This window comes from Halichoerus grypus, chromosome 2 (genome assembly GCF_964656455.1).
Source record: "Halichoerus grypus chromosome 2, mHalGry1.hap1.1, whole genome shotgun sequence".
In the NCBI taxonomy this organism is placed as follows: domain Eukaryota; kingdom Metazoa; phylum Chordata; class Mammalia; order Carnivora; family Phocidae; genus Halichoerus; species Halichoerus grypus.
Window position 1 is genome coordinate 59,682,971 of NC_135713.1, and position 23,528 is coordinate 59,706,498.

The following is a 23,528-nucleotide window of genomic DNA, read 5'->3' on the forward strand; positions in this document are numbered from 1 at the left end:
TTCTTTCGTATAAGCCAGGAGACTGGCAGGTAATTCTTTCCCCAATAAACTATGATTAAAATGAATGTTTTCAGAACTAGGGGTAATGTCGGTAATGGAGAAAATTGAAACAACAGCAAAACTGGGTTGTGTATTTCCTTAGATTTTACGATGGATGGAATGGATGGAAAAGTTTTTTTAATATCCTGGGCGATTTATCACTTGGAGAAAAAGCATCCTTAAGCTTCGTGGAGGAGGGGGCGGAGGAAGAGAGTGCTGGTGGTTTAGATGTGGAAATATTCACTGCTAATATATAACCAGCTGAGTCAACCAGTCCTGCAATACCTTTATTGGTAAAAAAGATGTTTTTCTTTTCTTTTCTTTTCTTTTCTTTTTTTTTTTTTTAACTTCGAGAGCAAAGCTAGCATTGTGCAAAGGCCAAGTAGGGAGGACTCCCAAATGATTTTCCAAAGGAGAGCGGGTCACCCGTAATTGATTGCAATCTTGTTTCTTTAAAAGTAAGAGGCTCACTGCATCTTGCATTTTGTTTGATTTTTTTTTTTCATTTAAAGTGCTAAATACTTGCTACTATTATGAGGCTGTAAAGACACAATAAGAATTTACGAAAGTGCTTAATATGTACAGACATTAGAAGATTTAATGTAACATAGATGGTGGGGCTTAGTTAATCCAGGCAGGAAAATATATGCTTATTTGTCCATTGCTTTCATTTTTCATAACATTCCACTAATATCACATCAGTAGACAGCAGACGAAGAGAACAATTGATTCCTTTTCCCTAAAGATGACTAGTATCTAATTTGAGGAGGATCACATTTCAATATCTGCTGTGCACGTGGCCTCAGGAACAGCACTCGGTAATGACAGCAACTCCCTTACTTCCACAAGCACTGAAAACCTGGAAGCTTTCCTCCTTCAGCAGCGTTCAGAATTCCATCCTGGGCATGGGGCTCTGGAGAAATTACTGTGGAGTTGGGTAGAAGGTTTCTCTGCTTTTTCAGATCCGACTGCACTCTCCCGGCAATCCTGTTTTTGTTTCACTGTTTTTAACTAGGGCCAGCCTTCCCCCTGCTGTCTTACTGGCCTTCTGAAAGGCCATTTACGTATGTACACCAAGAGATTCCTGAGACTCAGGACGAGCTCTTCAGTTTTGGGTCCATTTATCATTGGTCATTCCTCAAAACTTCACCAGCTCATTGTATCAAAATCAAGAACAATCTAGCTTGACCAGAGGTGCGGAGAATTGTGTATTCTACTCCTCTTCCCATTAAGGCCCCTTACCTCACCAATGAAGACACCTCCTTCTGCAGACATGCCCTCTTGCGCACAGCCCTGACTATCCTTGCTTTGTCTTCCTCCCCCTGCCCCCCCACTTAGATCCAGGCACAGGGAAGCCTCATCCAGGGCCTCTCGCCTTTTCTCTGGCTGTCCTTCCTTTGTCAAAGCAAAACCTCCTTCTCAGGCCCTCTTTCTACCACCTTTCGGGCAAGACCGATTGCTCTTGTCGCGTTCCCATTTTCCCTTTCCCGGCTGAGCAGGCGGCGCAGTCGCAGTACGCCTGACATGCACACGACCCCGAAGAGGGAAGAGCTGGGGTCCCCTTACTGTAGCCGGGCTTCAGGCCCTGCGCTGTCAGGGCTCATGGCGTTGCTCCAGCTTCAGGGTTTTGTCTGTCTGATACAGGCCGGGAGCAAGAGGGAGTGTTTGAGTTTTTTCATCTAGTTCTTAGAACTCTGTGGAATGGTTTTTAGTTACATTATTCTGTAGGCTCTAAGAACGCTAACAGTGAAAAGCGTTCACCTTGTAGGGAATGTTGTAACTCAAAGGAAATTAGCGTAATTTACTAATGTTTTCAATGATGTTAATTTAAATTACTGTGTACATGGTACTTTTGGTGGGAGGGAAATTGTTATTTTTAGAAAAACATTCAATGGACCATTTTCCAGAGACAGTCTATTAATTATGTCTACTGTTGTTCATCTTGAGAGTCTGAAAATCTGTTAACCACATTTCTAGAAGCGTTAGGTAGGAGGCAGGAAGGTCTGCAAACTCTCCAGGAATTGCTGCCCTGGATTCTCAGTGCGGGGCTTCCAGCAGCTGCCTGACTCTTCGGCAGGTGGCACGGTGGCTGAACAGAGGGCATGCGTGTGGGCATCAGATCTGGGAGGCCCACTGAAGGTGCCAGAGTGAGCCGTGGCCGGAAGCGAGCCTCGCCGCCCACACCGTCAGGGCCCCAGCAGGCTGCGGCAGGAGCCAGACACGCTGCTGATGGACTCAGCACCGCCGCAGACTGGCAGGCAGCAGGCTGGCGTGAGGGCGCAGCCATGGCCTCCGGACCCAGGCAGACCCGTGCGCGCATCTGAGTCCTCCCTCACTTCCGGAGAGCTGTAGCCTGATGCCTCGAGCAAGGAACTTCCTGCTCGGGACCTCAGCTCCGTAGTCTACAAAGTGAGGATAAGGCCTGCTTCAAGGTTGGCTGAGGGTTAGACCCAGCACGTGCCGAACAGAGTGCTGAGCACCCAGAAGGCCCTCCATAAGCGGTAACTGTTAGGACCGTGGGCAATGAGAGGACTCACGGGGCACGGCCTCTCCTGGGTGCCCCTGCTGGTCGGTGGAGAAGACGTGCGTCAGCCTTCAGCCTTGGTAGCCCCCACGAGGGCTCTGGCTGCTGGCTGGAGGGACACCGGCGGCTTAGGAGAGTTCTCAGGCTCTGCACACAAGGGCAAGATCCTTGGGAATGAGCAGTGTATTAATTTAGATATTTACCCATTTCAGAGTTTAGCCAGAGATTGAGGCCAGAACTCTCTGTTTTTTATACGATCCCCTTTCAAAATGTTCTTTAGCTCTTTATACTTTCGCTCTTGATAGTTCATCCATCCTTTCTCATTCATTCATTCATTCATTCACGTACCCATTCTTTCATTCAGTCGCTATTTCCCAAGCTTCTGCTGTGTGCCAGATGCCATGCCGGGCCCTGGGGGTACAACGAGCAGGCCCTCGTGGTCTCAGCGCCCAGGAGTTTATAGACTAGTCTCACTACCAGTCATCACCCGGCACTCACTGGGGCCATGTGACTCCCACCATCCCGCTCTACCCAGCTTCTAGAGCCACTGAGCCTCCAACTCCCTTAGAGTACATACTCGCCATCTAGCAGCAAAGCCTTCAACACAAGTGCCATCTCTGCTTATTCTACATCAGCCGGAGATGGAACAGGAAGCGCCTGGTGTGAGAGCGTGTGGTCACCACCTTGCCGCTGGGAGAGCGTGACCAGCATATCCAGGTTGCAGGGTCTGCTGTGCTTCGGGCTTGTGCCCAAAGCATCTTAGGGCGGAAGCGTAGGAGAGGGGCCGAGGGGAGAAGAGCGATCCAGATGACACAACAGAACTTGTCTTACCTTTCCGGGTCAGATATTTGTGGTAGCTTTGTGTTTGATTTGGAAGACAACAAGTTTTCAGAACAGCAGAAACACTGTCATTCAGACTCCGTGCTAATACATGTGCCAGACAAATAGGGATGGTTTGGGGACTATTTCCTATGGTGGCTTATTTTTTGACTGCAACTCTCAGTGAAGTTAGATAATTGCAAGGAGACTATAGTCTCATTTATCTGAACATAATCAAGACATGAAATGGGGCGCTTCGTTGAGCCCTGAGATTCCATTAGGTCACACCACAGAGGGAAGCCATAGTTGCAGTGAAGGAACACTAGTAATTTTTGGGTGCCTACTGGGTGGCAAACACGGTACAAAATGCTTGACACAGATGAAGGAAGTCAGTCCTCACAGCAGCCCTTCAGAGTAGTTGCTATAATCCCCCGTTTTATATGTAAGAAAATAAAGGCTCAGAGAACTGAAGGGACTTGCCCAGCATCCAGGTTAGGTAAGTGGCAGGCCTGGATCTGGCCTCCTTTCTGGTTGGCTCCAAAGCCTGTCCCTACCACACCATGTTGGTTTTGTTTCACGGAGGGCCATTTCCTACAGACTCACGCCAAAGCCTGTGGGAAGAAGGAAGGAGAAAGGAGTAAGTGCTGAGGCAGTGTGGATTATGGTTTTCCTAAGTGGACCAAGCCACACAGCTCCTCTTCCCAAATGGTCCCTTCCCTGGTTGGGCAGAAGAGCTGCTTGGGGTAATACAGTGGATAATGTGTTTCCACATAGGCCCTGGAAAATGTAGCCTCGGTTGAGCAGATCGGAAATGGCCATTGCAGCCATCCTGTAACAGTATGGAAGTGAGCAGAAGTGGGGGGGGGGGCCCTGCTCACAGCACTCCTCGCACTAAATCCTCTGGTGCTGTGACTCCATGCAGGCTGGGGTGCGCTGGTGCAGAGTCGCCCAGGGCCCTCCCCTTTCAGTCTGCATGTGTCCATATCATTGAGCACAGAGAGCCTCCTACCAGAGGTTTTGCATTACCTGGAACAGGATTCTGTACTTAGGCATTTCACCCACTATTCTTCCAAACTGGGAGAGGGGGAGCTTCTCCAAAGGAATCTGCCACATCGCTTGTGCTGTTTCCCCCATACCCTCTAGGATTATTAGAAAGAAAAAAAAAAGTTCTGGAGATGAGCTGCCACGTCAATAGCACTTGAGCAGATTTGCTCACTAATCTCCATTTTTCCGGAAGAGTAAAAAAAATTTTTTTAAAAAATCAAACATTTTAGCCAACTTTATTTTTAGAAAAGTATTTTATTCAAACATCGCCTTACTTATTACAGACATAAATACATGCATTCAGACAAATGAATCCACGGGAGAACCGTATAAAGTAATTGGCACATCACTTCAGGATGCTTTGTCAGTTACTGGAGGAGTTTGGTGCCTCTAACTTTAATCTTTTCCATTAAAATATCCATTCTGCCTTCAGATTGTGAAGCCCATAATATTTTAGACTGTCTCCATAGATCTGTTAGTTTTGCTTGTCAGTTTAATTTGTGGCTCTATGACTTTGGGTGGCTTGTCAGATTGTACATGGAAGCATGTAATCTACAAGTGATGTTCAGCGTGCCAGGCTTGAGACCTCGCCTCTCCCCAGAGAGACTGGACATACAGTAAGTGTGGAATTGGCCGGTTTCATCTGCAAGTAGCCTAACTGTTAGGATGACGATGATGATGTATGGGATGGCAGATGTTTCGGACTACAGAGATGCTCATTACTGCTGTTATCATATACCTTAAGCATTTATGGCACGTTTTCCTCTCTGCAACACTTTTTATATCCACCATCTCATTTGATTCTCAGAGCTTTCTTGGGCTAGATTATTATTTCCGTCTTGATAGCTAATGAAACTGACACAGGAACTGGCCTGAGATCGCCAGGCAGATTGGATTGCAGAAGTGCAGGGCACGAGAGGCGACACCACCAGAGCCCAGTTGGGGATCGTGTGGGTGGTAGCTTGGCCACATAACTGCCATTTCCCCTGCGCTCTTTGGGGCATGGGAGCTCAGGGGCTGTGGAAATGGAAGGACTAGAGATGCCAAGGAAAGGCAAGTGTACCATCAGCTGAACGCAGGGGAGCAAAGCTTGTTTCCCTGCCACTTGCCCAGAGTAGTGCAGAAACCCCAACCCTGGCTTTCCTCCTTTAATGTCACCCACAACTGCACGCATTCTACTTGTCCCCAGAGGGATCTTGCTTAAGTGCAGATCTCAGCGTGTCTCTCCTTTGCCACAAACCCATCACAGGCTCTCCCTTCATCACGATGAAGTCCAGGCTCCCCAGCATGGTCTACCAGCCTGGCCCTGGGGTCTGGCTTCTCCGGCCCCCGTCTCTTCTCTCCTGTCACACTCAGTTCTTTCCCAACCTCCTTTTGCACTGCCTTCTCTGCCCAGAACACATTTATGATGCTGTCCTTAAACTGAACCCTCTCTGTGGAATCTTCCCTGCCTTCTCCCCAAAGACCCAGGAGCATCCCTCCCTCCTCTGCTAGCCCACTGCACTTGGCCCAGCCCTATTTCTGACTATCTGTCTGCTCTGTGCCCTGCCCCAAGAAGCTTCTAGCTCCTCCAGGGCACAGGTCACGGTAGATGCCTGTTCTCTGACCTCTCTTAGGTGTCTTACAGACTTTGAATTTAAGAGGATACATTTGTATGTACATGTAAAAGTGAAGCGAGTGAGTGAACTAGTGAATGAAGAACAAATGAGCCTGAGCCAGCAGGGAACAGGACCTTCCGAGGTCGCATGGAATGTGTCCCGTTTCTCCCTCCCTCTGAGAGATGCTCCCCCTCCATAACTTGACCTCTAGTGAAATGAGAGGCAGGAAGGAAGTGAGCTGGGCTTCTATCTGGCCACTTGCATGGAGGAAAGCATACCAGGGTTGAGAGGCAGAGACTGATCCTCTTAGCTCTGTAACCTCTGATTTCTGCCCACCCAGAAGGTTCTCACTGAAGCCTTTGGTGGTAGAAACTCTTCCTCAGGGCACTGGGAGTCTTGGCCAAGAGTTCCAACCTGCAGCATTATAGGCTTGCAGAGTCAAAGCTCTTTGTCCAGGAAGAGCCCTCATGGCTATTGGCACGACGTAGGGGTAGAAGGTGAGCACATGGCCTGGGATTGGGGGGACCTCTGAGCCAAGGTCTTACTTGACTTTGTCTTCTAGATGATGTCTGTCCTCATGAACACCATTGTCTTTGAAGACTGTCGGAACCAGTGGTCAGTATCCAGGCCTCTCCTGGGGCTCATCCTGCTCAACGAGAAGGTGAGTATGATTGCAGTAAGGTCCACAGGAGGTGGTCCCTGGGAGGAGGGAGAAGCTGTACGCCAGGCTGAGCTGTGACAAGAAGAACAGAAGGAACAACGGAGCTTGAGCTGGAACCTTGAACACTCTGGGGCAAGGCCATATTCCCCCAGAAGGCCCTTCCCCACAGTCCTCAGATCTTCCTCAGGTAAGTGAAGGCCTCAAGACCAGCTCTTCTGGAACCCAGAGTCCCAACACGTTGGGCAGGTGGTTTGCTCAGTAGTGCTTCAAGCTCACCCTCATTCCCCTACCCCGTTTCCTGTGGAATTCCGAGGTACGATTCTTTGCTCCTCTTATATTTTGGGATCCTCACTGCCCTATGTGGTCGTCGTCCCTTCAGGGACTCACTGCGGAGCCAGCACCCTCCATCTGAGAGCACAAGGCCCCAGCTCATAAGTGCACTCACCACCCGGGGCGGCCTCCCAGGCCCTCTAGCTTCCTCCTGGACGCACCCCTCGTCCCCCTGGCAGTCGGCAGGAACAGTGCATTACTGCTCGAGAGAATGAATTGTCTATACAGTAAGATGGTACTGGGGAGAAAGACAGTGAGATTAGAGGCAGCCGCATACATTAAAATTCAAACTGAAATCCCAGCCTTGGAAGGAAACTAATAGAAGAAGAAAATATATCAAAAAGAGAAGAGCTGTCTCATCATTCACCTGTGCTGAAGTATCCAATTTTAGCCACATTCAATAGCACTGTCATTCATCTTCCCTCGGTGTTATTGTGATTTAAATCCAAGCTCTATAAAAGAGAGCAGTTCTTTTAAAATGATTGAGAGGGAATAAGGGCAAATTCAGTGTTTAGAAAAAGCTTATGACATCACAATATTATACTTTACTGATGGAGGCAATATTTCATGGTTTGGGATGAAAAACTAATAATTTTCTATTTGGTGTGAGTCACTGTATCATTATAAAAGGGAAAAATAAGTAGTTTTGTGCATGCCCAATCTTGTTCAGGAAGACATTGTGGTTTAAGTGTAATACCTCTGATACAGAGTATTTAAGTATTAGTCTGACTACATATTAATTATGTGTGTTTTTGATGTGGGCTGTTTTAATGTATGATGGAAATTAAATATCATGCTGTTTGGGCTTGGAAGGATAAACACATGACTGGCAAAATGTTGTCTTTGTGCTGAAATTAAGCTGTTTCCAGTGATGAGGAGCTGTGGGTCGTGTGAGAGCTTGTGTGTGGGTAGAACCCTGCAGACCCCAGCAGAGGAGAGGGGCTGTGCAGCTCTTTGGGACCAGGCACGACAGGTGTATTTCTTAGTGCAGGAAGGCCCTCCCAGAACGAAGCAAGCCCCCTTAGGACCCCGCCTCAGCGGCGGGGCAGACCCAGCCTGAGCCAGCGGACAGGGACTCGGGACAAAGTCCGGGGTTGTGTGAGGACTCAGTCACTAAAGCCATGGATGATGCTGCAGCCTGAGAGGGGACCCTGAGCCTTTCCTCCAGTCACCCCGAGTTCTCCCTGTTAAGTTCTTCCCCTCCACCTCAGAAGGGAAGAGGCCCTTCCTCTTTCAGCCTTTCTGTGATGAGTGGAGGTGAGAGTCAGGAAGACCTTCACACACTTGGTCCCCCACAGAGGACCTAAATTGTTCAGTGACAGTAGAACAATTATCACAAGAGATCTTTATGAGAAGGGATAATACAGTTTATACCTAGGAATGTATCTGTTGCCTTGGCTTAAAGTTCAAAGTGGTCCTGGACCGAAGCTCCTTTGAGAGTGAGGAGCACTGAGCGGATGGAGCAGATCGAGACCCTCCCCCCCAGCTCTCTCGGGGCCCAGGTTTGGCGTCAGGGCCCTGAGGCTGTTCTGTCTCCCCACAGTATTTTAGTGAACTGAGGGCAAGCCTGATAAACAGCCAGCCTGTCCCCAAGCAGGAGGTCCTTGCCCAGTGCTTCAGGAACCTGATGGAAGGAGTGGAGCAGAACCTGTCCATCAAGAACAGAGACAGGTAAGCATTGCCCAGTAAGCTCAACATCTCTGGCTTGTGGAAAATAACTGGATCGTGCTTAACACAGTTCACATATTGATGTGACTTTTCTGTTACACCTTGTAACCCTAGACTCAGTTTCTTTCCATCCAATAAATATTACTAGGTACTCGCTTTAAAAAAAAAAAAAAGATTTTATTTATTTATTTGACACAGACAGAGAGAGCACAAGTGGGGGTGGGGGAGGAGAGGGAGAAGCAGGGAGCCCGATGCAGGACTCAGTCCCAGAGCCCTGGGATCATGACCTGAGCTGAGGGCAGACGCTTAACCGACTGAGCCACCCAGGCGCCCCATTTGCTTTTTTTTAAGCACCACACTAGGCACTACATAGGGATGCAGAGATGAATAAAATGCAGCCTGTACCCTTATGTACTCTATAATCCAACAGAAGATATAAAAAATAACTCACTGAAAAGGTCAAAAGAAGGAAAGCTCAGATCTGCTATGAAGGATGAGGGAAGGCTTCCCGGCATTTGAACAAGCACAGGCTTTGAGGTTAGCCGGACTCCAGTTTAAATTTTATCCCTGCCTTCTACAGGCTGTGTGGCAGTGAGTAAGGCAGTCAACTGCTCTGGTCCTCAGTTTTCTCACCAACAAAATTGGTTGTGATATTGAAATGACAGAATGTTGTAAAGCATGGTCCCTAGGACAAAGGAGCCATAGTAAACATTAGTTCCTTCCTCTGCCCAACCTTTAAGAGTGGCTGGTTTTACAAAAGTTGCCAATGAGATCTAAATGAAAGGAACCCAGACTTATCAGGTATGCTTTCATCCATTCATTTATTTAGAGCAGAAAATTTTATTGAGCATCTACTATGTGCCAGGCATTGAGGATACCAGTGGTGAGCTAATTGTTCAAGGTTTTTGCCTCACAGAGCTTCTAATGGAGGAAACAGACCATAATGAACAACGTAGAAAGAAATTGTTTTTTGGGGAGCAGGGGGTGGAAGGGACTGCCTGCACAAGCCTTTTATAAAAGTGGTAACATTCAGATGCTTCACCATTTGAAATGCAAGTCATCAATCATTCCAAAACCACAGCAGCGTGTGGTGGAGTCACCAGTCTGGGCTCTGGCAATAGAAGGCCAAGTCGGGTAGGCTCTGCAAACACACGCTTGTCTGCTCGTCCTGTGCCACGATCCTCTGGCAGGAGGAAGAGACTGAATGAATGGGGACACCGCAGGTGCCTGTTGGGGGGGAGATTGCATTTGAGGCTTGGGAATTTGAGTACCCCCTCCTGAGCTGCTCTGTGAAATGATGCCAGACAGCCCTCCCGTTTAAGAGAGTACAAATGCTTTCCGTGTGCCGTGCACTAGGTTGAGTACTTATGGGCATTGTCTAAATTGATTCAGTAAATTCTCACTTCCCACAATCCCGTGAAGTAGCTACTCCAGTTGAGCACCAAGACAAGAGGTTAAGTGTTCATCCACGATCGCCCCGCTAAGAAGTGGTGGAGTCAGGATTCGAACCCAGGTAATCTAGCCTGGTTTTCTCATCTGCAAAATGAGGATACGAATACCTGCCTTTGGGAAGACTTGTGATGCTTAGGTGAATTTATATGTAAACTCAACCCAGTGCCTGGCACATAAACTTTGAATCATTTCTTTATATTCCTTACCATCTGTGTGTAATTTGACTCTTAACAGTTTTTAAATAGTACACCCACCAAATGTGCCCCTCACAATGGTCCAGGTGTATCTGGTGGTAAGCCTTGTTTTCCGGGAGGGGAAGGAGGGTGGGGGTGTTGGTGGCAGAACAGTCGTGGGGCAGTGGAGGTGGGAGGCGGGAGGGAGGCGGGAGCTGGGCCAGGATCTGGGGCTCTCTCCAAGGTCCTGAGCTCCGCAGTGGCTTTATCATCCAGAGGCTCACACCACCTCGGCCTTGCCACTGCCCCCCGCCTTTCTTCCTTTTTCCCCAGGTTCACCCAGAACCTGTCCGTCTTCAGAAGAGACGTGGCAGAGGCCCTGCGCAGCGACGGCAGCACCGAGCCGTGCAGTCTGGACATGATGAGCTGACCGCCTCCCCCGACCATGTGCCGAGCAGCCTTTACCGAGAGACTCTTGTGCGTCTGGGTCCCAGGACAGTGATGTTGGCTAGCCCAGGAGAATCTATTTTTCAAAACGAACAACAACAAAATCTCTACCTTTTTATAAGTCTGGCCTAATTATAAGAATTTATAATAGTGCACAAACAATGTAAATTCAATCTTTGCTCTGAGAAAGCAAAAGATGGGTTTTCAGTCTTTCTATAAAATACCATTATCTTTGTTCTTACAATGCTCCAAAAGGGTGTAGAAACAATATTTAACCAAAGAACTTAATAAACCAGGTTTGAACCTAAGCCTGTACTAGTTAATGGTACTCTGTAATCAAGGTGGTGAATGTCTTAGAGCTACAGCCTTCAACGTGGATCCTGAGTTGAGACAAATACCATTTGAACCCGTTAAATTAGTAGTTTGTTACGAGTCTGGAAGAGGCAGCGTTGGGGTCTCTGAGCTGTGGGCCTTTAGAACAAGCCTGGGAGCACTCCAGAGCATCCCACAGGACTGCGCACAGCCCTCCTGGCCTCAGCAGCATCTGATAAAGTTGAGAGACAGTAACACAATTAAATGACTTACAAACAACGTTTGCTTTTCACTGGCATAAATCTGAAGTGGTTCAGTCTAGAAGGATTAAGCCGTGCAGTTACCAGCTGCAGAGCTATTCCCTCCTTCTGCAGTCAGGCAGCCCCTGCAAGAGGCGCTGGGCGGGGCGGCACCCAGTCCTTCCGCCTCCATCTATCAAGGTGCCTAGTTATAATATATATTCGAAGCGGCCCCGCCTCCTGGGACCACGCAAAACAGTGCTAGGTGCTAAAGTTCAGATTTTCAGAGGACGAAGAACAGCTGGTTTCCATCCCTTCACAAAAACTCTTACTACCGTGGGGGTTGTAACTTAACCCAAACCCCAGGACGTGAATGAAGGAGGCCTTTCCAGTTTGTGGTAGAGCGTAACTAGGCTATTAATTTGAGACTGCCCCTGTCATACGGCTTTTGTATCTCACTGCTCTGTCCTCATGGTTCAGGCTTGTAGTAAATATTGTGCCCTTTATTGCTAATAAGACATGAAACGTTGGCCTGACTGGTGAAGAAGTAAATCCACAGGCTCCTGTTATAGTCACGTTTCCCAGACTAGTGTTTCTTGAAACCTTTCTTGATAGTTGAGTTTAGCAACGGGCTTGTCACATCAAAGCAAAGTCACCCAAGTTTATCTCAAAATGTTTCTCTTCTGTACGTGAGGCCAGGAAATCGGGGAAATGTGTGTCACAGAGAGGGTTGCTTCTGGTATTCCGTGGATAAGCAAGCCTTGGCCTTACGCTCTACTTCATTAGCAATGGGAAATGTGATTTTCCTTGAGAAGGCAAACTTTAAACTTTATAAAACATAACTTTTGGAAGAAGTCTGACATGAGAATTTGTTTCTCATCCCACAAAAATGCTTTAGATGGCCTACCCCATTCTGACACTCCTTTACAAAAGCATCACCCTGTCTGCGTTGAAACGCTCACAAGAAAATAACAGTGTGCCCTTGCTTTTCTTTGCCACACTGCCGAAGGTCACCTGGTGGTTTCACCCCAGCCAGGGAAGGCTCCATCAACCTTGGCCTTGGAGAGCTGCTCCCACAGGAGGACTTGTCAGGCCTGCCCCCACCGCCGACTGCAGCCTGCTCGTTGTCGTGGGTGGTGGGGGGGCAGTTCCAGAGCGCACTGCGAGGCCGCACGCCAGCTGAGAGCAAACACAGCACACACTTAACAACACCGGCCATGCCCCTTACTTATGTTCTCTCCCTCGGTCCTCACAAGAGCCCTGCGAAGGGAGACAGCATTACTCCCACTCTTTAGATGAGGACACGAAGGCCCAAAGGTGGCACATAGCTTGCCCAGGCCACACAGGTGATATCCGAACCCATGTCTCTCTCACCTCAAAGCAATTCCTGGTTTCTTCCAAGGAGACCTGTATTTCAGAACGGTGAGTTGAAACCAGTTAATATTTACATCCACTTCTATTTGTTTTTCTGAACCCTGTTGCTACATAACAAATTACCCCAAAATGTGGTGGCTTAGAACAGCATTGATTCTCTCACAGTTTCTGAGGGTCAGAAATCTGCAGCTGGGCCATCTGCTTGAGGGTCTCTCACAGACTGCCGTCAGTATTGTTGGCCAGGGCTCAGCTGGGGAAGGACTTGCTGCCACGCTCACTCGCAGTTAGGAGTCAGTTCCACGTGGGACTGGCGGGCTGAGAGCCTCAGTGCCTTGCCCAATGGGCCTCTCCATAGGGCAGCACACAACATGGCATCTTGCTTCGTCAGAGCGAGCAAAAGAGAGAAGAGACAGTGCTGCAGTCTGGAAGTCCAGCCTCTTAGCTAATCTCAAAGGGGGCATCCCATCGCTTCTGCTGTATTCTGTGAGAAGTAACTCACCGGGACCAGCCCACACCCGAGGGGAGGGGTTACACAAGGGCATGAATACCCGGCGGCAGGGATCTGCGGAAGCCATTTTCAAAGATGCCTGCCGCAGCTCTCTATCCAGTCTTTGCTGGAGAGGTTGAGTTTGGCTACCCGTTTCTCCCTAGACACCTGGAAAGGAATCCTGATTTTCTTTGGAGGGCTAAGTTCCATTCTGTGCCCTAAGGATGAAAAGGGGGTAGGGAAGCTGGGATGTTTCAACAGCACATTATACTGCACGTTCCGCCCCCAACAGAAGCTGTGTGGGAACCGCGCCCCCACCCACAACCTGTCCCAGGAAGGGATAGTGGGGACTCCTGGGCAAAAAGTTCTCCGGAGAGACGCCCAAACTGTGGAATCTACGCAAAAGAGAACCAGGTGGATCTGTTATGTGCTCGAATGCGATCACAAGTGTATGTAACACATTCAGCAACAGAAAGAAATGAACAGTGCGGGCAGCTCTGTGGGGCCAGGGTGAGGGTGAGGCAGGAGGTGCGAGCCAGGCTGGGGCACCTCGTTCTCCAGAGGAGTCTGCTGTGCAAACATGCCGGCGGCGGGGTGGGGGCCTCTAAATCTAGCCAACTGCCCCAGCTGATACTCGAGCAAGAAACAGTGTGAAGGTGTTTTGACTTTGCTCAATGTTTGCATTCCACACTGACTTAAGAACCTGACCCTGAGAAAGCTGTATCCTGCTTGTGTTCTAGATGTTTCCATTTTTCTGGGCTTTCCATTCAGGCTTCTCTTGGGGGGGGGGGTAAAGATGAGGGAGCGTGATGTCCCTGCACCATGTGATGATTCCCAACTGCCCAGAAAAGCCCTCTCAGCCCCTAGACTCCCCAGACTTGCTTCCACTGGCCCTGCCAACCTGGAAGTGCTGTTGGGTTATGGTACTGGAGGTCTCTTTCAGCATGCAAAACAGGCCTGGCGTATAGCCACCAACTGAGACCCTTGACAATTAGTTACCCACCAACAGAGAGTTGAGCATGAGAACAAATAGGATAGTCTGGTTGAGAGAAATTGGCGAAAGTGAAAAATCTGGCATAGGGGAACCCTATCTAGATGGAGGCTAGTCCAGCGGTTGGGGGGCGGTAGCATCTGGGAGAACTCAGCTCCATACAGTGAGGAGGGAAAGAGCATCTGGAGAGGAGAGCAAGGTGAGTAGAAAGGGAGAAAGTAACAGCTTCAAGGCGAAAGTTAAATAGTAACAGTCACTATATGATTTATCGAGCACCCCCTGAGCATCTCATTTAAATCTAATGTTTCCCAATAAGAATGTCAAGTAAGCAGTAGTATCCCCGTTTTAGAGATGAGAACACTGAGGCTGAAAGACTAACCCAAGGCCACAAAGCTAAAAAGTGGACAAGCCGGGATTCAAAGTCAGGTCAGCCGGACTCCAGAACTCATGCTTCTTTTCCTCTCTCACCCCTGAAGCTGGGTACTTCACCACGGGGCTCCAGGGACAGTGGGTGGGGAGGTGACCCGGAACCCTCCACGACCCCCAACTGAAGCTGGACACTCTCAGAGAAAGGCCAGTCCAACACCTGGGCTCCTTGAGTGCTGGGTCGATGGCTTCTGCCACCGATTCATCCTCCTCCCTGAACTTTATAAAATCATTCTTGAGACCTTTTAATGTTTTATTGAGGTGCAAGTTTACGATGACAGCAAACCTTTCAAACTACAGCAAGAGTAACCTGCCTCCTTGGCATATTAAAAAATAATGGTGGTGTCGGTTTTTACGTCCCATAGTTTGGATTGCTGATAAGAGCGCTTCCTTGACAAGATTCTTTTTGAGGTTTACAGAAAGCGTAATAAAATATGTAAGTTACATTTCCACAAACAAAAGCTATAACATAAGTTATTTATAAGCGTGAGATACAAACAGTATCACGATAAATAAACCATAAAGGGTACCTGCAACATCCATCTTAATGTAATTTGCCCAACCAAAGTGTTGAAACGAAGTCAAATTTACTAGAGAAATCTGTCAGGAAGAGAGGAAAGTTGTAGAAGATGAAATGGAGAAAATGGCTGCTGGGCGGTGGAGGGAAAGAGCAGGGCATGAGGTCAGGGGTGGGGGTACCTCAGAAGGCCCCCGCACAGGGCTGTCCTCGGTGCCCGTCCTCGCCCCCCGTCCTCGCCCCCCTGCACCTGAGGGCACTGGCCAGTCCCTGCCCCCCTGCACATGCAGCCATCTGCCCACGGTCCCTGCCCACACGCCCCTCCGCAGCCTCCAGCAGCCCCTCTCCCTTCCTGTCTCGCACGCACCCTCTGTCCTACCCCCAGCCCCACGGCCAGCGTCTTCATGTGGCTGCCGGCCACCCTGCCAGGCTGGGCCCTCCTCCAGGCCAGGGCCCCGGTTGGACTCAGCACAAAGATCCTGGGAGTCATTCATTGCTCCATAGATAAAGCCGTGAATGAGACAAAGTCTCTGCCTTCAGAGAGCTGCTGAGCAGGATAAATAAGAGGGGTCCCGCAGGTGATGGAAGCAATGATGAAAATAAACAGGGATGGAGAGTGACAGGGGAGGGGGACTGCTTTGGAGGGTGCTGGACTGTGCACAGAACTGGACGAACTCGGATCCCTTTTCCTCTCCACTTGTCTGACCTTGCTGTGTGCTCTTCAGTTAAGCACCACAAACTCTCATGATGATCCTCCAATGGCCCCAGCCCCAAGACATGGAATCAAATGCTGCCAACACTGTTCTGTCCTGAAGGAACTCTCAGGCCAGTGGGGGTTGTGGGGGGGAGGGGACAGAAGTGAGCCCCTCCATGGCCAGCCCTCACCCCTGCTCCTGAGCTCCTTCCCCCAGCTCCTCCATGGATTTCCCCTCCCCACTCAGTCCTGTGCCTTGGAGCCTTACTACCTGCTCCCAGAGTAGAAATGGGAGTATGGGGTAAAGGGAAAAGCATGGGCTCTGGAGTCAAGACAGTCCTGGGTTCAGATCCCAGCTCCAGCCTTCCCAGCTGCATGCCCCTGGACTTCACTTCCCTAAGCCGACCGTCCTTCGAGTCTCACGACCTGTGCTGGGGAGGCACAAAGAGCACACAGTACCAGGTGGCCTCTGCCTTCCTCCAGCTGGCAGAATCTTGGGCCCTTGAAGGCCCCCTCTGAAAGGTTCTTCCCCTAGTATCCCCATCGTGGGAAGGCAGCAATGAAGAGCTTAAACTGCCTTACTCCCACTATCAGATGGGGAAATTGAAGCCCAAAGTTGGGACATGGTCCAGAAATGTGCGTAAGTGCTCAGCACATAGGTGTTGAATAAGTGGATGAATGAGTGAAGACATTTGGGCAGGTGTGTTTGGAGCCTTCCCTCCTGAGAACTGCCAGTGCCCCTAGAGACTTCTACTAGGGTGTGCGAACCAAGAATGGAAGGTGGACAGGTAAGCAGCCTGCGTCACAGTACATGTGCCAAATTATGTGTTTGTGTCTTTGTCTATGGAGGTAGTCCTCCGTACTTTCATCAATCTTTCAAATAGGATTACGGACCCAAACATGTGTACGAGCCCCGATTCAGTCTCTTCCCCATTTCATAGGTAGGGAAATGGAGTCCAACTCACAGAAGAGGTCGGTGGCAGAGCGAGACTGAACTAAGCCGGCCTCCTGCCCATGGGCAGTTGGGAATTCCAACATCCTGTCTCCCATCCCTGAAGCCACCCCTCTCTCGTCTATGTCTCCCAGCAAGGCCTCCAGCAGTTCTTCCCTTCCTCCCAGCTTCTCCATGGGGAAAAATGGACGATGCGTCGCATCCTGGAAATCTTTCTGGCCCCCACGACCGCGAGATCTTAGAATTTTTATTTTCTGATCTCCCTTCTGGTGCGTGTGCGTGTGTGTCTGTCACTGTTCAGTTGATAGCAGGCAGGAAGGGACAGCAAAAAATTACAATCTCAGGAACACCAAATGCGCATCAAAATGCATTTGGGCAAAAAGGGCTTAGAGGTAAATGTATGACCTTAAATATATTTATAAAAAAACAAGAAATATTGATAAATATTAACTAAATTTTCACCTCAACAAACCAAGAGGAAAATAATTAATAAAAATAAAACATTCCTCAAAGAGATGGCATAAAAAAGAAGGAACTAAAAGTCTTCTCTTTAAGACCCATAAAATAGACAAACCTTTGGTAAATATGATAAGAGAAGGCACAGCTGAGTAACACTGAGAATAAAGAGCAGAGGACATTAGCTCAGATTCGCAGGAGAGTTTGGAACTATGAGAGCATCTTCCCACAACATTGTAACAATGAATTTGAAAACTTGGATGAGACGGACATTCTTCTGGGCACCGGCTGCCAAATGTGAGCGATCATCAGAATCACCTGGAGGGCTTGTGAAAGCAGATTGCCTAGCCCTACCCTGGAGTTTCAGATTCAGGAAGTCTGGGCTAGGGTCCAAGAATTTGCATTTCTAACAAATTCCCGGGTGCTGTTGCTGCTGCTGGTCCAGGCATATACTTTGAGAACCCCTGTCCCAGGGACTACTATCTGCCCCCATTTACGCCCCTTCCTGGGCTGACTAACAGCTCCGCTCTGTCTGGGCTGGAAAAGAGGGGTTTGTGATCAGTGGCCCAAGGCGCCTACTGCTGGAAGATGGTGAAACCAGGCATCTCAGAAAGCTGGGACCCGGGGTGGGGGGGGGGGGTTAAGGCCGAGTTCTGTCCCATGCCTGGCACTGCTGGGTGCTTTCACCGGACGGGCTCATTTAATCCCACGACGTTGGTGCTGTTGCTTTACAAGACTAGCAACTGAGGCACAAAAAGGATGAGCGATTCCCCAAGCCCACAGCTGGTAAACAGAGGTCAGAATCTGCTCCTCACGCACTGGACCACTCATCGTGTGTGCCCTCGGGGCAGTGCTGGCCACACCACCCACTTCTCCTTAATTCTATGCCCACATACCTCTGTGGGGTGCGCCTTGTCATCCCAATTTAACAAAGCCGGGAAGTGGGGAGGACAGGCCTGTAACCCCGGGCTTGAGAAGCCAGAAGGGAAATTGATAGAGCTGGTCAGGCGCCTACCTGGCCCTGGAGAGGGGGGCTGAGAGCCGCGTGAACTCTCTGACCCAAAGTGCCCTCATCAGGTAAAAAATGGGATCAATAACAGCCTTTCCTCACGGGGTTGTTGTGAGGACTAAGTACGTGCTCAGCCCCCTGCCCAGCACACACTAAGTTCTCAACCCACCGAGCTTCTACTGTTGTCTTTAAAGTTATTATTATATAATCCGGTTTCTCGCAGGCTTGTCCACAAACCTTATCTCATTTACTTCTCACAGCCACCCTGGGGATAGCTATTACCCTTCCTGTTTTACAAATAAGGAAAAGGAGGCTCCAGGAGAGGCAATGAGGGACCAAACAGCCCCAGACTACCAGTGGCAGAGTCTGATTTAGAAGCAGGAGGCCCCTAGCATGGAAGCAATGACGTCGGCTCCATTTGAAGGTCCTTGGATCCCCAAGGGAGCAAAGGAGGGCTCACCCCGGGCCCGGGGCCGGGCACCCTCCCTCCTCACCCTTCATTCTCCAGTAGCCTCATTCTCCCCACCCAGCAAGAGCCAGCGACTTGCCCAGGGTCACACAGCAGGACGGTGACCTGACTCAGGAACGCGGGCCTTAAGATTGCAAATCCTGAGGCCTCTTGGTCATTGGGGGCAGATTATTAGGAAGAAGCCCCAACATGCTCTCTCCTGCCCTTCCGGGTCCTCTGGGACTGATCCCACTGATAGACAAATACATTTTTTTCTTCAAGATACTGAGACTCTGCAAATAATATAAAACTGCAAATAAATAAACAAGAATCATCAGAATAATACGTCAACCATCCCCTTGGGGGTGGGGGTGGGAGGGCAGCCCAGCTGCTCAGGGCCTACTATGTGTCAGGCCCTAAGCCCTGCGTTCTCTTAGTATCTCATTCAAGGCTTACTGACAATCCCGCAATGCACGCATTGCCCATTTTACAAACAAGAAAACCAAAGCCTAAACATAGGAAGTCACTTGCTCAAGGTCACCGAGCTAGAAAGTGACCAACCCAAATGTGAACACTCAGTTCTGGGTAACCGTATCTCCAAGCTCTCACCACATCCCCAAGACAGGGTGAGAGTGAGAGGGGCCTGGCCAGGTGTGCAGCAGTCAGTTTGCACCTAATGATGTTAGAATTCGTGGGTAGACAACGATTCTGTTGTCTCCCTCCAGGGTAGACAGCCGAGGCTGGCGCTGGGGTGACCGCCCAGCGTGCGGTCCTGTCCTGTCCTGTCCACGGTGCCCCTCGCCGGCCTCGACAGTCCCTGAGGGCGTGAGCGGAGCAGGGAGGGAGTGGTCCCAGCGCCCAGGCTGGCCTGCAGCGGGAGGGACTCGCTGCTCCCGTTACCCAAAGAAATCCCGCTCTTTGCTCGAAAGATGAGCCGCCCCCGCGCCTCGCCCCTCGGGTACCCCAGGTCCCCACACCTGCCGTGCCATGGGCGGGTTCCCACTCGCGACCACAGTCCCCGTCCATCCTGCAACGAATTTCGAGGGCCTGGAGCCCCGCTCCCCACCGGGCGACCCTGGGTCCCTAGACCAGCCGGGCCCGGCACGCGTGGGCACCTGCGAGTCACACCTCGGTCCGCCTGGCGGGGGCCAGGGAGTGTCTCCAAAGTGGCCCGGGCGGGGGCGAATTCTCCCCACGCGGGTCGGTGTCCTCGGGAGCGCGGAGCATGCTGCAGTGCTCCCCTCACCCCGCGCGCTGGGAGCGCGGAGCTTGCGCCGGGTGGTGCGCTCCTTTCGTTGCTCCCGTGCCGGTGGAGGGTCCAAGAGGCTTCCGCGGATTCCACAGGGTCGTTCCGGGCTTGCAACTCCATTGCAATTGAAAGGATTCACATGGTTTGGTTTTTGCCCAGATGAAAAAATTTGGAAGAAAACGAAACCCCCCTCCGCAAACGACAATCTTACCAGCAGAGCACCCTGGCCCGCCCCGCGCTGTGGCCGGATAGCGGCCCCGGCCGGGAGGAGCGGGGAGCGTCTGCTAATTGCAGCTTCGTTAGATTTCGGGTTTGGGAGGCTGCGGTTCGGGCGCTAATATCCGCCGCCCATTATCCCGGCTAATAAATTTGACCTATTGTTCGTTTGTTAAAATGATGTCACCTTGGAACAGTCCCTAAGCTCCTATTTCCATGAATTAGGCCTTTATTGAAAGCCGGGAGCCAATGGGAGGAGAGAGGCTTGTTGATCGCAGCCAATGGCTGCGGCGGGAGAGGAATTAGCAGCGGAAACTCCAGGTTCGGTTCAAGAAAGATGACACAGAGCCTGTCGGGCCCGCGCACTCTTGGCAAAGTTTCAGTGCAACGAGAGGCGCCGGGCGCTCCATGGCCGCGCCGTAACAGGGACCCAGCCGCCTCCCCGCCCAGCCCAGCCCAGCCCTTCCGCCCGCCCAGGATGGAGGCGCCCGCCAGCGCGCAGACCCCGCACCCGCACGAGCCCATCAGCTTCGGCATCGACCAGATCCTCAACAGCCCGGACCAGGACAGCGCACCAGCCCCGCGGGGCCCCGACGGCGCCAGCTACCTGGGAGGGCCCCCCGGGGGCCGTCCGGGCGCCACATACCCGTCTCTACCCGCCTCCTTTGCCGGCCTGGGCGCGCCCTTCGAGGACCCGGGATCTTACAGTGTCAACCTGAGCCTGGCGCCCGCCGGCGTGATCCGAGTGCCAGCGCACAGGCCGCTGCCCGGGGCTGTGCCACCGCCTCTGCCTAGCGCGCTGCCCGCCATGCCCTCCGTGCCCACGGTCTCCAGCCTGGGCGGCCTCAATTTCCCCTGGATGGAGAGCAGCCGCCGCTTCGTGAAAGACCGCTTCACAGGTGAGCAGGGCCAGCGAACAGGCACCGGGCCTCGGCCCTCCCGGGGCCAGAGGCGCCGCGCCCTAGGTGCTCCACTCTGGGAAACGATTCCGGAGGCCCAAGCGCGTTGGAGGCCTCAGCGCCCGGGGCCCCGGGCAACCACAGGGGGAGGAAAATCAGGGAGTTTCGGGGAAATAAGCCTACGCCCAGGGGAAGAGGGGGTAACTCCCGCCCGGCTTGGTGCCGCTGGGGACGCGAGGGACCAACGAAATAGCGGAGCACTCTGCGCCCCACCGGGCGGCACGGGGTCCGCATGGGGCCTGAACGGCAGTGGAGCCGGGTCGGGCTTCAGGGGGCCTCGTGTGTCTCCGCAGCGGCGGCGGCCCTCACGCCCTTCACCGTGACCCGGCGCATCGGCCACCCCTACCAGAACAGGACGCCGCCCAAGCGTAAGAAGCCGCGCACGTCCTTTTCTCGGGTGCAGATCTGCGAGCTGGAAAAGCGCTTCCACCGCCAGAAGTACCTGGCCTCGGCCGAGAGGGCGGCGCTCGCTAAGTCCCTCAAAATGACGGACGCGCAGGTCAAGACCTGGTTCCAAAACCGGAGGACCAAGTGGCGGTGAGAGAGGCCCGGCTCGGCCCATCTTGCATCCGCCCTTCACCCGCCCCGCGCCGCAGCCTCGCGCTCTCCCCATTCTGTGCTACCCGCTACCCGCCCTCCCAGGGCTGCGCCTCCCACGCTCCTTCCCAAATTTTATCTCCCTTCTCTCCTTCCCGCCGGCCTGCGTTTCTCTCTCCTCTCCCGCGCCTCGGCTTCTCCTCCATTCTCATCCCTGTGTCGCTCTCGTGCGCCTCTCCAACTCTCCGTGTTTTCTTCCGTCTCTGAGCCCTTTCGGTTTCCTCTCACCTGCACCTCCACCAGCAGCCGCGCCACCCCCCCACCCCGGGGTCTCTCGCACTCCCCTAATCCCTCCAGCTTGCCCTCTGGGAGTTCCGACAGTCCGCGCAGGCTCCATGTTCCCCCTCTGGCTCCTCATCCTGACTCCAGCCCCGTTTTTATCCGATCCCTATTTCCATCCAACCCGTGAACGGCGAAGCGATCGCGTTTTGGAAGAGAGGTTCGAGAAGGGCCTGGGAGAACTGGATGAGGCTGACCCGGCCCAGGGACACGGCGCGGGCAGTTGCAGAGCCAGCCCTCCCACCCGCGGACCCTAGCGACCCGACTGTCCGCAGGGCCGAGTCAGTTACACACACGCCCTGTCCTTGTTATCCCGCAAAAGAAACATCTTTGTTGTTGGCGAAGCCACAATACCCGGACGTGCAGGTGGGCAGCGGGCTGAGTCCCCTCCCCGCGACCGCCCGACACACAACAAAAACAAACGATGCCAACCCACTCCCCGGACGCGCGGGCCTCGGGCGCACAGCGCCAGCAGGGGTGCAGACGGGTCCTGCGCCTCGAGGCTCCCGGCTGGCCTCCGCTCCCGGGAGGGCTGGGGCCCCGCCGGCAGCCCCGCAGTGCCGGGTGCATGACGGTGCTGTCCCTCTCCCTCCCCCGGTGCAGGCGGCAGACGGCGGAGGAGCGGGAGGCGGAGCGGCAGCAGGCGAGCCGGCTCATGCTGCAGCTGCAACACGACGCCTTCCAAAAGAGCCTCAACGACTCCATCCAGCCCGACCCTCTCTGTCTGCACAACTCGTCGCTCTTTGCTCTGCAGAATCTGCAGCCCTGGGAGGAGGACAGCTCCAAGGTCCCCGCCGTCACCTCTCTGGTGTGAGCCACCAGCGCGCACAGTCGCCAAGGATCGCCGCCCCCACCCGGCGGGGCGCCCCGGGCCCCCAGCCGGGCTGGGGGGGACCCGAGGCCGAGAGGGACAGGGGCCTCCGAGCTCGAGTAGGCCCCGGGGCGCGGCCGCATCCCCGCCGGCCGCGGAGGGGGGCTGGGCCCGGGCTCCGCGCGGCTGCACAATCCGAGCCCCCGCCCCGCGCCCAGTCCCGCCCCAGGCCCGGGCCTGACAAAGAAAGCGCCTTACGTTTCTCCGCCCCTCGCCCGCACCCCCCGGGCCGGGCGCCTGTATTATACTTTGTACTTTTGCCCAAACGTGTAAATAATAAAAGTTTTGGCTTTTTTCTTTAGAAACCGGCCACCTGCTTCCCCCGCGGGGGCCGCTGGAGGAGGGGCGGCCGACCAGGTGGCTGGGGGGAGCGCCAGGGCTGGGGCACCCTGCGTTTAGGCTGGGCCCACTCCTCTCCTTTTCCGTTCCTTTTATTTAAGTCGTTTTATTTAATAAAAAAGTTAGCTATTTCACTTAACGCCGCTTTTATTTCGTTTTCGTTCCAATAATGCTCGGCGAGCCCGGCCCTGCGCCCCACCCCATCGGCGGTAGAGGCCGAGCCGCAGTGTACGGGGGCGCGTCCACCTCTCCAAGCTTCGTCGCTTTTCGCCTCAGCTCCAACCCCGGCCCGGGGCCCCGGGGAGGATCCGCCGTGCAGGTCAGTGCGTGCCGGCCGCTGGCAGTTTGGGTGCCGGCG

The 23,528-nt window shown here is 52.4% G+C and overlaps 2 protein-coding genes and 1 long non-coding RNA gene across 6 annotated transcripts in view; 2 read left to right on the forward strand and 1 right to left on the reverse strand.

Moving 5' to 3' along the window:
- RANBP17 (RAN binding protein 17) overlaps window positions 1-11,063 on the forward strand; it is a 321,688-nt gene extending 310,625 nt beyond the window's left edge. For all 4 annotated transcript variants that reach the window (XM_078066864.1, XM_078066861.1, XM_078066863.1 and 1 more), the window contains 3 exons: window positions 6,587-6,685; window positions 8,559-8,686; window positions 10,642-11,063. In XM_078066864.1, the coding sequence (XP_077922990.1) occupies window positions 6,587-6,685; window positions 8,559-8,686; window positions 10,642-10,738 (324 nt within the window). In that variant the 3' untranslated portion in view covers window positions 10,739-11,063. The remainder of the gene's footprint in view (window positions 1-6,586; window positions 6,686-8,558; window positions 8,687-10,641) is intronic.
- LOC118521226 (uncharacterized) overlaps window positions 6,679-23,528 on the reverse strand; it is a 66,072-nt gene continuing 49,222 nt past the window's right edge. Inside the window, exon 4 of the long non-coding RNA XR_013445618.1 lies at window positions 6,679-6,757. This is a non-coding gene — a long non-coding RNA (uncharacterized LOC118521226). The remainder of the gene's footprint in view (window positions 6,758-23,528) is intronic.
- TLX3 (T cell leukemia homeobox 3) lies at window positions 20,604-22,774 on the forward strand. Its single transcript, XM_036069614.1, has 3 exons — window positions 20,604-21,024; window positions 21,378-21,621; window positions 22,564-22,774. The coding sequence occupies exons 1-3, from the start codon at window positions 20,604-20,606 to the stop codon at window positions 22,772-22,774; spliced, it is 876 nt and encodes a 291-aa protein (XP_035925507.1).

Bases quoted from the DNA above. Each gene is read 5' to 3' on its own strand.
- TLX3 (XM_036069614.1), top strand. From the start codon at position 20,604: ATGGAGGCGCCCGCCAGCGCGCAGACCCCGCACCCGCACGAGCCCATC. The intron at 21,025-21,377 runs GTGAGCAGGGCC...GTGTCTCCGCAG, and splicing joins CGTGAAAGACCGCTTCACAG to CGGCGGCGGCCCTCACGCCC. The intron at 21,622-22,563 runs GTGAGAGAGGCC...CCCCCGGTGCAG, and splicing joins AACCGGAGGACCAAGTGGCG to GCGGCAGACGGCGGAGGAGC.